The sequence below is a fragment of the Clytia hemisphaerica genome, unplaced genomic scaffold (assembly GCF_902728285.1).
Source record: "Clytia hemisphaerica strain Z4C2 unplaced genomic scaffold, Clytia hemisphaerica genome assembly, whole genome shotgun sequence".
In the NCBI taxonomy this organism is placed as follows: domain Eukaryota; kingdom Metazoa; phylum Cnidaria; class Hydrozoa; order Leptothecata; family Clytiidae; genus Clytia; species Clytia hemisphaerica.
This window is the reverse complement of record NW_027104207.1, coordinates 762629-775502: the sequence shown is the minus strand read 5'-3', so window position 1 is coordinate 775502 and position 12874 is coordinate 762629. Positions and strand designations below refer to the sequence as shown.

General features: G+C 35.9%; 1 protein-coding gene across 1 annotated transcript; it reads left to right on the top strand.

The window, feature by feature from the left end:
• The first annotated feature begins 404 nt into the window (after window positions 1–404).
• LOC136815455 (small ribosomal subunit protein eS19-like) lies at window positions 405–9771 on the top strand. Its single transcript, XM_067071910.1, has 4 exons — window positions 405–508; window positions 8589–8659; window positions 9121–9460; window positions 9721–9771. The coding sequence occupies exons 2-4, from the start codon at window positions 8589–8591 to the stop codon at window positions 9733–9735; spliced, it is 426 nt and encodes a 141-aa protein (XP_066928011.1). The 5' UTR covers window positions 405–508; the 3' UTR covers window positions 9736–9771.
• The last annotated feature ends 3103 nt before the right edge of the window (window positions 9772–12874 follow it).

Sequence of the window (12874 nt, the reverse complement as noted above, 5' to 3'; positions counted from 1 at the left end):
ATTTACCTTTTTATTTTTCTGCTGATTCAGCATTTCATCGTTAAAAAAATTGCCGTTTTCGGCAATAATTTCCGAAAAGAGCAATAAAATAATTGCAGTTTTTATCTTAAACACCCGACTGGCTGACCGACCTTTTGCTGGACGGTTACCTTCCGAATTGGAAGTCCCGCGCAGTAAGAAAAGTCGAAAAATCCACTTCTACGGAAGCCGGTGAACTTATAAAGCATAAAACTAAAGTGAAGACCAAAAATTTGGTAAATTATTTACATAATTTAACTAATAACTCCATAAAATTAGAATAAAAAATTTTGAAATTATATTTAATTTAAGTTTCAGTTTGTTTTAGGTCAAAACTAGACAATTAAAAGAAACACCATAGTTTGAATTTACGTCTGTAAAATAGTCACATAGAAAACTTCGTCACCAGAGCCCAAAATGGAACATCAACACCGGCATGGTCTTTTCAATTTTCGTTCATCAAGACGAAGCATAACAACTCTCTGCCAAGGTACTGAGAAAGTGATTTTATTTTGATGCAGACTTTTGATGGCGTTTGAAAATTGTTGTGTTTTTAAACGAGTTTATTATTATTAGCACAGCTATGTACTTGGTTTACTTCATGGTTCATATCATACAGAGAAATATATCAAAATCAGACATGATATTTATTATCGACGGGTACAAAATGCATAAAACATAATGCATAATATTTGAAAAATGTCAATTTTAGAGGCTATTATAAGGATAATCTGAGAGATAATACTTTCAACAAAACAAATAAACCATTTTCTACCAGAAAATAAAAGGTAGAAAGCTGTAAATTTGAATTTTGGATGATGAAGAAAATCCATTATCCACTGAAAATGGTTGTTGCCATTTTGATTTTCATAGTTGTATTTTACAGAACGTAGTATAGAGTAGAAAAAAACACGAAAGAATCTCCTCCGTATATTGGGCCGTTCCAGTTTTTATTCGTTACCCCCCAATGGACGACATGGAATTTCCGTAGCAAATTACTTTCAAGAAAGTCCGGAATTTCCGTAACAAATTTACAAAACACTTATCAAAACCGTGGAATTCCGTTACTGTAACCTAAAAAAATCATGGAATTCCAATACTTTAATGCAAATTAAGTAAATTCATGGAATTCCGATACTTTCTTAAAGTTTGCCTGGGCCGTGCCCAAACTTTTTTCAAAATGATGTCACCATCACATCAGGGGGTATTTTTTTTCTGGAAGGGCCCAGGGCATTCCAGTTTATCGTACCCCCCAATGACGACATGGAATTTCCGTAGCAAATTGATTTCAAGAAAGTCCGGAATTTCCGTAACAAATTTACAAAATACCTATCAAAACCGTGGAATTCCGTTACTGTAACCTTAAAAAATCATGGAATTCCAACTGATTCCAATACTTTAATGCAAAATTAAGTAAAATTCATGGAATTCCGATACTTTCTCTTTAAAGTTTGCCTGGAATTCTGTGCCAAAGTTTATGTCAAAAATTGATGTCATCCATTAGGGGGTAATTTTTTTTTTCTGGAATGGCCCATTTTTAACACCTGTTGTCACGCGAACAGAGCATTTTTTCGATGACCGCCTTACTCTAAAACGTAAATTTTATAGCACAGTGGGTTCGACTGACAATACACCTTATCGGAAATTCCACAAAAACAATAGCGTTAAAATGGATCCGTTGAAATTTGGAGGTAAACATAAATGGTAGCGCGAGTAGCGGCGGTATGGCTTGCAATACATGGTGTACGCTTGCATAGTACGGCCCAGCTTCAACACTATATTTCCGTCACGTAAATATGAATTCCATGCGCCTGTAAAAAAGTTCCCGCGTAAAACAAGAACTCGTTTGCTTATATCTGGCTTGTTTATGTTCCTAAAAATACACTGAATTTGAAAAAAACAAACAGAACAAAGCTTTCAAGATGCTAGCAGAAGCTATTAGAAAGAGAAAAACAACAACTTCGGTGTTTCTTCAGTTAGGGAGGTCGGGCCTTACGCGTGCGGCAGTAACAAAACATAGATTTTCGAAAAAAAATATTCAAGCTTACATATCTCAAGGAAAGAAACCTCTTTTAACATAAGTATTTTTTCCAAAGTGTAGAGAATTTATTCAGCTTTCTTTTGCAGAAAAAATCAGCACATCATGTCTTCATGTTCCTTCAAAATTAGAAAATGAGTACTCGCGGGTGAGTTTTTTCAAACTTCTTGTTCGCGGCACGGCAAAATTTTTTATCCGGGGGTTCTAAAATCCAAAGCGCTAGCCACCCGAAACAGCTATCGACCTGGATTTTTTTGCATCGTTCCCCGCAACAGTTTAGCTTTTGAGACGTACCACGTTCGTTGGTTGGAGCAACGTATATTTTTCAGGAAGTCAAATTATGTACTTAAAATGCGTTTTCTTCAATGAAAAAATCAAATTCTTTTATCGAACGTGAGTTTTTTAGAAAGAACAATGTTTTTTCTTTCCAAATGTGAAAAAAGTAAGAATCAAGCTGTTTCCGGTGGCAAGCGCTAAGGGAAAGATTATGGTGTAATTACCCCCGTTTCAGCTACATCTACGGAAAATAAAACTCGCACCAAGCCTCTCGCGCGGAATTTTTCATAAAACACTTTCGCTTTTGGTGCCGTAATGAAGGTACAAAATGGCTGGCGATGCGTGCACAAAAATGCTTGAAAAATTGAACTTCAAAATGTAATATCTTTGGGACTTTAAAGAATTGGAAGGTAAATGACCCCTCATTTTTCTTCTGATGGTTATGGCTTTCCATTCAAGTTGGTTTGGTATTCTGCAAGTAAGTTTGAAATTTCCTCTGACCACCCTACTTCAGTTGATTTGGAGGCTCTCTCGGCATCAATATTTTGGGTGTTTTGTAAGGCTTTTTGCCTGAAAACCGCAATATCAAGCTTTGTTTACCTCCCAAAAAGTGTTGCATAGCAACAACGCAAGGAGGGGGAATTTCCGATAAGGTGTATTCCTGCATTAATAACACGCATGCGTAATATGTTGTTCTTTTAGACCACAAGTAGTTATTTTCCGTGATAATCAAAGAGAAATGAATCGCTAGGGGTGGTACAGTCACTTTCAGTCGGGTTGTGGATGGTAAAATATGAAATTTTGTTCTTTTTTGTCGTTTTTTATGAAATTTGTCATTCTTTTTGTCTATTTTTAGTAATGCAGGAATTATAAGATAGAGCCTCTCGCAAGATCTTTATTCTGGGTTTTCTCAGAGATCTTTTCGAACAATTGCTATTAAAGTTCAATGGGTTTTTCCTCTTAAAAATCATTAACCATGTGAATGCTTTTTGTTAGATAAGCTAATATAAATTAAAGAGCTTCATGCAAAAGCTAGATCAAAGAAAATTAACTTCGAATCTTTTCACATTAGAATGTTTATGTGTTTACCTTTGTTGGAGAAAGAAGAAGGGGGAAACCTTTCTGATCAATCTGGTCTGTTGCATCTTCTTATTATTTATGCTGACGGAAAACCCTTTGTTGTTATAATTCGAATGATTAATTTCTCTTTCGTTCAGATTCAAAAAGTAAATATCATGTCTAGGAAAATCCTTCTCATTGGAATGTTTACTTCTAAACAGGCTTTTCATGGTTTTAGCCTCTACAAAGGAGAGTTTTAGAAAATATAAAATCGTTCTGTAAATTACACAATACTATTATGCATTATGTACCCCGTCGTAATTATTATGTGGTGGATGTTTAGCAAGAAAAGATTTATTCAGTCAGTAATTTAGTAAAAAATTGTAGTAACTTATCTGCCTATATACAAATGGATATACCTGGTTGAGATATCCATCCAATTCTTTCTCAGAAATGGTCAGGAAAAATAGTGTGCTCCACCAGTTGTGTTCAAAATTGTAGGGGATGCATTCAGACACATTTGCACAGGCACAGGGTTTGGCTTGGGTTATGGGTTTTCAGCTGCTAAATTTTGAAACCAATCTGTTTTGGGGATAAATATCACAGGCTGGTATAGAATTGTGAATGACTTGTCTTGTGCTCGTTTATCAGGGGGCCGTTGATCGACTTGCGATTTTCAAATTTTTTAGTGGCATTTGGCTGTTAGGCGGCAATCAAAAATATGTTCCATTTGGGTCCGAAAACATCTTCAAATCCAGTCGGTCGGTCGGTTGGTCGGTAGTAAATTTAATGGAATTTTTTAAGATCTAGTAAATCCCGATGAATTAAGTCAACAATCAACAGAATCTAATGCAGCCATCTTCAATTTGCCAAACTAAATGTGCGCGCGCATGTGTTAAGGTAGGCTGCACGCATCCCCTCTGATACGATTTGATATAGGGGATGCGTATCGTCTAAGATATTCCTGTCCCAGCTTACCCCAGTCTTTTCTTTTCTCTTTTTAGATTATGTGTCACAGCTGTACAACAACTTCTCTTTTTCTTTGTTTAGTGAATGAAAATTTATAATTATGAAAGCAATAACACAATGACGTCATTTTTCTCTTTCTGTGATTGGATGTAACAAAATTATGTAAATTTATGCAACTTTCGGTTACCCCAAATTTGAGGTAACTCTCGGACGAGAATTTCATACACGATACGCATCCCCTATAACAAAATAAATTCTGGGGATGCGTGCAGCCTAGTGTTAAGGGGTCTTCAACAAAAAACTTTCAAATGGGCCGATAAGCTTCAGACCCCCTCCCCCTTGCTCTTATCCAGTCAGGACCTCCTTTCACTTTATCAATATTACGCAAATGGCACAGTGTGTGCCAAATTATTTTGGTTTTGCTTTCGATTTTAAGCAAAGGTCTTAGCAACAGGTCGCAAGTACATAGCAACGGGGCTGGGTAGAAAAATCTAAACATAGAATTCAAATAAAATACTGATCATCATAAAGAGCACGAAAGAACACCTCCTTTCTATGTTTAGTTTGTTCTACCTTGGATTATAACTGAAAATATCTTCAAATAACCTTTGCCCGCTTCAATTCTTAGATAATGAATAAGAGAGGTGCGCTCAGCCAAGCCCAATCGCGCCCACGGGAAAGTTCCAATTTTTAATTATCGGGAAACCGATTCAACACGTGGATAAAAAACGTTTGAAATGAAGCCTGACAAGGTTTTCAAGTAGATTTTATTCAGATAAAGCTATAAGAGGTTCATTACTTGTGAATTTTAAAACCTATATAACCAAAAACAAAAGTTGTTAGGAAGGAAAGAGAACAGAAGGTTCGGTTGTGTTGATCAGGTATGTTTTTATTCTATCCGAACTAATGTTATAAAAGACCAAGGAGGCCCTGACTGCTATTATCGGCCAAATTTTTTCAAAACCAACTTTTTACATCTTCAATAACACAATTTTCTCCAATCATGTCTGGCATCGCGTTGATCTTGCCTTCCCACCTGTCACCGTTGAATATTTGTCTATTTACACCAACACCGAGTCTGTTCATACCCGCATTGATATTGTTAATCAAAACGAAAGTTAAAAGACTCAATGAAGTCGCAACATTTCAAAGGAAACGGCAGCAGGCTTGCCAATGAAAAAATAGTTTTTTATCTTACTATACTAAATGAGTTTATGAAAAATTTCTGTAACGCTAGCCCAGAATTAAGAGACATCTCAGTCTATCGCAGCTTCACATAGCCGTAAGAGTGTATGGATATAGGTAATCTATTAGCGTTTTGGGGGAGAAGCCGTTGCAGTGTAAATCTTTCGCAAATTTGAAAACCCATTTTCCCGTGGAAATAATTGACGTTTTTTGTTTTTTGGGACCCTTGGGGTACAAAGTACCTGTTGACCGCAAAAATTCCAAAATTCGCGAATTGACCATTGACAAAATTAGGGGTAAAGGGACCGAATGACGTCACAGATTTGGGAAAAACTTAGAAATGCAATATCTCGAGTTTGAGAAGGAGTTGGGAGGTCTTTGACCCCTCATTGGATCGAGAATTTTATGGGGAATAAGTTGGGAGGGGTTATAAGGCTTGATTGTGACTTTGAAATTTGGCTAAATTTTTGGGCGTTTTCACTTGATGAAGTCATCAAAACAGGGAAAATGCAATATCTCGAGATAGGAAAGGAGTTAGGAGATGGTTGACCCCTCATTGGATCGGAAATTCTATGAAGAATAAGATGGGAGGGGTAACAGTGGGTATATATAAACTTTTGAAAATAAATATATTCAAATTGAGCCATTTTGGGTCCGATGACGTCATCAAAACCTGAAAAATCCAATATCTTGAGTTTGAATAAGAATTAGCTCTATTAGCCCCAAGCTTTTTTGACTTTTGTATCCCCAGGGGGGGGGTAGAATCTACCTCGATTATTTTCGATCTAGAAGAGCTATGGCCATGATATTTGGTACAGATGTTCTCCATCATGATACAATTTTCCAGGAAGAAAAAAAAATTGATGACGTCATTCAAAAACTGATGACGTCATCACAAAATTTCCACCTGTCGGAAAAAAGCCCAAATATATGGTTTACAAAAATGTCTATTACAGTCGAACCAATAAAGATATTTCGATTCTGTTTGAAGATTCTGAAAGGTAAAAGACTGTTCTTTAACATAATTGCCGGTTTTGCAATTTCAATGAAGATTTTTTCTTAAAATCTATGCTGAAGATGAGTAAAATTTTCAAAATTTGATGACGTCATACATGATGACGTCATCATTTTCAAAAATTTTCTTTAGATTTTTTAAATTTGTATTATCAATGCCTATCACGTGTCAAAATTTGAAAATGATTTAATAAATAGTTTAGAAGTTATCAGCACTTTAAAATTTTGAGTTTTAAGGATTTTAGCTGGGTTTTATGTCATGTTTCACAATAAAGTCATAAAACCTGATTTGGACAACCTATGACCCTAAAATTTTGTACAAGTACTCTTAATAAGATTTTATTAAAAGCCAGAAAGTTTCAAGTCGTTTGAAATTTTTTTCTCCGAGATATAAACAAAAGAACTCCAGCGTGGTAGATTCTACCTCCCCCCCCCCCTGGGGCTAATAGGGTTAAGCAATGGTTGACCCCTCATTGGATCAGAAATCATCGAGAAAATCTTTTGGGTAAATGACAAATTGATTTCAGTAAAGTAAACAATTTATTGACCTTTCGATGGCCCAAATGACGCCACAAACATTAAGTATACGATTTCTCGAACTTCAATCAGTTCAATATTTCGTTCTTTGGGCTTAGAATTCAAGCTTATTACCCTCCTCCACCATCCAAAGTGCTTTTGATGTGTTCAACAACACTCTACTCGGCGGATGCGACGTTGGGTGACGGCGTTTATGAAAATGTGTGTAGCGCAAGATGGTAGCTGAGCTGTTATTCTCAAATTTTGCCAGGGGGTTGATTCCAGTATGAAAGAGGGATTTTGTGCAGTTTTAAGACAAAAAATCTTATTGTCTTTCGAAAAAGTAGTTGATGATACGTTGTGGCTTTAATTTTGTGTTTAAAATTTCATTTTCATCTATGATTGAGTGCGAAAATTAGCATTATCTTCCGATAAAACCCCCGTCCAAAAAAAGGACTAATTCGAATTCTCCTTAAAAATAAAGTTAGAGAGCATCAGCAATACCATCTTTATCATCCTAAGGGTTTTTGATGCGCAAGCTAAGCCGGCGTGTGTGACGACGGGAACCATCTAGTCGAAGCTAATTCAAAACTTTACTTTTAAAGCTGCGAATTTGTGCGCGAAGGTGAAAGCAAGTGAAATTGTATGCTTTCAGTGGGAGATTGTGCGCAAAATCAGAGAGAAATTGGCTGAAAAGATTTTTGCCCCAATACTTGTTTTTTTATCGGTATGTACCCCCACCCCCTTATCAGCCCAATGCCTATAAAAATTTGAAAGTTTTTTGTCGACGATCCCTAACGTTAAAGCAGCCCTTATTTTCAGCCCCCAGGGTAATGGCCCTGCCACGTTGCTGAATTTTGACATGAAAATTTCAATAAGGGTACATGAAAACTTGAACAGGACTCAATGTGGGTTAAGTAAACAAAAATAATGATTCAAAGACATGCTCCGTTCGCCAATGCCCGCCATTATGGGATAGATCCGAACCTGCAAACAGCGCCCAAAAAAAACCGACGATTTTACCGACTTTCCGAATCACGTTTTCACACCCCTCTCTCTCTCTCTTAAAGGCCAAATGCTGCTAAAAAAATTTATGAGCCCCCAATTAAGAGCCACAAAATTTTGGATCTTTGCCCTGAAAACCTGGCCTGAATATGTATTGGCGCCAGTTCTAGTCATATTCAGGACTTTTTTAGATAAAAAACAGTCAAGTTTCGGCTAAATTATAGGTCATCTTTTTTATAAGAACAATGAGATTAAAAACTGCTGAAAATGAGAGTAATTTAAGGGCCATGATGAGCTTCAAAGTGCTAAGTTTCGAGGAACTTTAAGGGTATAACTTTTAAAAAATTGGGTATTAAATCTAAAATAAGAGCACCTTAGCTTACAAAGCTATTAGTTTTTTTTTTACTTTTCAGTAAAAAAGTTAGCATTTTATTAGAGTAGTATTACATAGAATTTATTCTTGAGGCCCTTGGTGTTTGTCTAACATTTTTTGTCTTTATTCTCTTAGATGCCAGGAGTTACTGTCAAGGATGTTTGCCCACAGAAATTTGTTGTTGCTTTTGCAGCCCATTTAAAAAAGTAAGTTTTACACTTACACAAAATCTCTCTTTTGGTTCAAAAATTCTGTGTAAGCACATCATAAGGAAGATACATTAAATTGTGTCTTTTTTAAACAAAATCAGAATCACAGCTTAAATTCCACTACTTGAATGATAATGTAACTAATTCAACCAATACTTCAGTTTTAGCAAATCAACACCTTTGAAAAGATAATCTAGAGCACGATAATCATTTTCCTTTTTTCGACTCCGACGAGCTTCCTTTCCTTAGGCTTTAAACTACTTCCACTCTAAGAATTTTAAGTTCTAGCACAAGGGTAAAAAGTTTTTTCTTTGTCATTTTTAAAGATTATAAATAGTGCTCTAGTGAGTTTTATTTTCGATGTCAAATTTGTAGATTTGAATAAATTGCTTGAAAAATAAGAATTTAAGGCACCCTTAAAAGCGAATGAACTTAAGCTTATTTTGAACATCTTTCAGATCAAATAAAATGAAGGTTCCTGAATTTGTCGAAATCGTCAAAACCTCAAAGGCAAAGGAGATTGGCCCAGTTGACCCAGACTGGTATTACGTCAGAGCAGCTGCCGTTGCACGACACGTTTACTTGCGACCAAACACTGGTGTAGGTGCCCTTCGTAGAGTATATGGTGGAGCTAAAAACAATGGTACCCGACCCAGTCATTTCGTAAAAGGATCTGCATCAGTTGCCCGTAAAGTATTGCAATCTTTAGAAGGATTAAAAATGGTTACCACAGACGAAAATGGAGGCCGAACACTTACATCCACTGGTAGAAGAGATATGGACAGAATTGCATGCCAGGTAATTTTTTTTCTTGTAAACATCAACTTTAAATTCATTTGTAAGAACAATGGACTTTTATTTATAGCAAAACTTAGTAAAAAAGATGCTCTTAGTGAACGTTCGGACTATTTTAAAGAAGTTGTATTTGAGACAAAATATACATTTTTGATGTTTTTAACCTGTATCTACTTTAATTTAAGTCTAATCAACATATTTTTAAAATAACTTTAAGGCGTTAGTTCCTCATTTGGAAATGATTTCTTTCTTTTATTTTTCAGGTTGTTGCTGCCTAGATGTAATTTATTCCAAGAAAAATATCGAAAATACCAGTTCTCCATTTTCTTTTTTCCTATTGACCGTTAATTTTGAACGATCTGCTTCAATACTTCATTTAGGGGTGTGTTTTTGAGATTTTCTACATGGAAAAGTCGATTTGTGCATTTTGGGTTGACAATCGATATTAAAAACTGGCTCCTTGCACACCAGTTTTGATTCTCGCTAAAAAGATACTTTTTATGGATTATTAACCGAAAAGCCGGTCTCTCTGGCAAAATATCGATCAAGACAGCTTCCCTCGCAGAATTATTTAATTATCGCGATTAACTTCGAATGTAAATTTTTGCGAGGATTTAATTTCGCGAATAGGCGAATTTTTTCAGATTTTTACATTTTTCGTTAGTTTGATTACGAGATTTTGTCTGTACTGTAGAGTCTCCATAACTCAAACGACTACGATGAATGAAAATTTATTCGAATTATAGAGAGATTCGAGAGTTTCTTAGCTGAAAGAATTTTTAGCGTAAAAAACTCAATTTTCGCGAGGATTAAATTTCGCGAATTTAGCGACAGATGAGAGTATGAGAATTTTTGCGAAAAAGACGAAATTTGCAAAATATAATCCTCACGAAAATTTACACCCAAGGTATACAATACACCCTATTATTTTGCCCTTGGTCGTAGCACATGCTTATATCAAGCGCATGCTATATATAAAACGTGTACTTTAATGGGATAAACTTTCGCGGTTGGACCTATCCGCGAAATCCAAAAATTTCGCGGGTGGCACTATTGGGTGAAATACACATTATTTGCGCCTCTTTGATGCAGGTAACCATTCAAAAAGTATTTATTTGACATATTTTGAGGTTTGTTTAGAATTTCGCGGATGAGGCACTTCCAAATTTCCATTGAGACTTAATTTCGCGGATGACACCCAAATCCGCGAAAGTTAATCCCATTAAAGTATTTCCGGTTCTAGAGACCGGTTATTATTTCCTGGAAACAGTTTTTCGACACATTGATTGATAAAATCTCGAGAAAATTTCAAAAAATGGTCTAGTAATCCTATCTGGACATTTTCGGACCTACAATCAGTGCCATAACACATTGGCACTTTTGGCTAATTTACCATTTTTCGAAAATTGAAGTTCGAGCGAGAATGTCAATTTCGGGCCTTCAACCGATTATTTCGATCTGGGAGGGATTTATTGGTTTCTAGGCTATATTTCAAGCCCTACTGGACCATTTTTGAACTTTGGGATCCTAAGGTCCTACTAAGTCTTAAGTCTAGCATTAAAACTCTACCCTTCGAGCCTACTTTAGAGCACTTGCAAATCGATTGTGGTTTCGAAACACCCCGGTGAATTTCCTTTTTGTGCCAAGTATTTCGTCACCGATTGTACCTACCGGAATGGAGGTATAAAGAAACAGGAGATGTATGCTATTGTAACCAAGTTCGCCCCCGGGGACGGGAAGCTCACCCACCGATTAAAAAAGTTATGATGTATGCATGCTCACAATCTCATATATCGTGCATTTTTAATGAGCTCCTTTATCCATAGGTGAAATCTTATTGGCTCATTTAAGCTTTAGAAATTAGACGAGACGAGATTCATTGTTTCTGACATCAGTGTAAGAAAATATTTGGATTAAAAAAGGCCTGTAAACTTGGCAATCCTTCATCAAATGATTAGATTTTTCGATCGCAATGTTTTCTTTAAGGTGGACTCATTTGCTTGATACTTTCTTCCAAAATTCTCCAGCGACTTTATGTCTACAAATTAAGTCTGAAATCGTGTGTGCTTATAAAGAACTTTTTATTTTCTGGCTCGAGAAAATATGTTTTCAAAACAAAGTTTAACGGGTAACGAAATTGAACATAAACCTGTTTCGCGGACGAAGTTTTATTTTCGTATATTAGAAGGCTAAAAATCTTCAATACTGATAGTAAGAATGTTCAGAGCAATCTTAAGCTCTACTAAAAAAAGTCGTATTTTATCGGGCGAGTTAAATTTTTTTTTTTGATACATTAAAAGAAATCAAAAGGCTTTAAGATCGACCAATTACCGACAAATTCAAATCCTGTTTTTCTAGGAGAAATTATTAGTCAATTTTTCTTATATTCGTCGATTTTGAGATTTTTCTTTTTTCACACTTTTTTCATACCTTCACGCTACCGGATATTGTGCCCTGTTATATTTTCGGCATTGTTATTTGCATCACCGTGAAAAAGATGACGAAGTAATGTCAAGGGTAAGTCGAAAAAATGAAGGAAACCCGTTTTCGTTGTTCGCTAAAAGTTTCATTTCGATTCTTTAATACCTAGTATAAGTCTTGCAGGTCTTCAGCAGTTGTTAGCGAAGGTGTTCGGTTGTTTGGAAAATGCAAAGTAAAGTTTTGAAGGTCTTCGGCCGCTGATGTAGGTCTTCGTCGGTTGACGGGAAAAAAAATTGCTGCGGCGACCCAAAAAATGGGCATTACTTTTTAGCATCCTCGGGTAAGTTATGGCATGTCTTAAAATTACCATATTTTTTAGATCGCATTAGTCGATAGAAAATGACCAAACAAATGACTGAAAATAAAGGGTGCTATGATGTACTGAGTCATTGTGCAAAAAATAAATAGCTAAATCTTGGGAACAGCTCATAACGAACACGGAAGGGAAGTACACACAACAGTTAATTTGTGGAACCTCATCAGGTATATAAGTTTCCCCAATGGTGTCCGCTAATTAGAGGTACCTATAAGCCATGAGTGTTCTTCATCCGTATGTTTTGTTGCTTGCCAAAATAGCTTTAAAGTTTACATCACTTCCTATCTTGTACTCTATACCATGGTGCATCTCGCGTTTACTCAATGAATTTTGAAATAAGCCGTAGGTCTGGTCTGAGTACAGACTACTTTAATGGGATAAACTTTCACGGGGATTAAATTTCGCGGATTTTGCGGATTTGGGTGTCATCCACGAAAATCCGCGAAATTAAGTCCCAATGGAAATTTGGAAGGGCCTAATCCGCGAAATATTTCTAAAAAAAACTCAAAATATGTCAAATAAATACTTTTTGAATGGCTACTTGCATCAAAGAGGCACAAATAATGTGTATTTCAACAACCAACATATATGATTTGACAGTGAAAGTCACAAAATCGTGA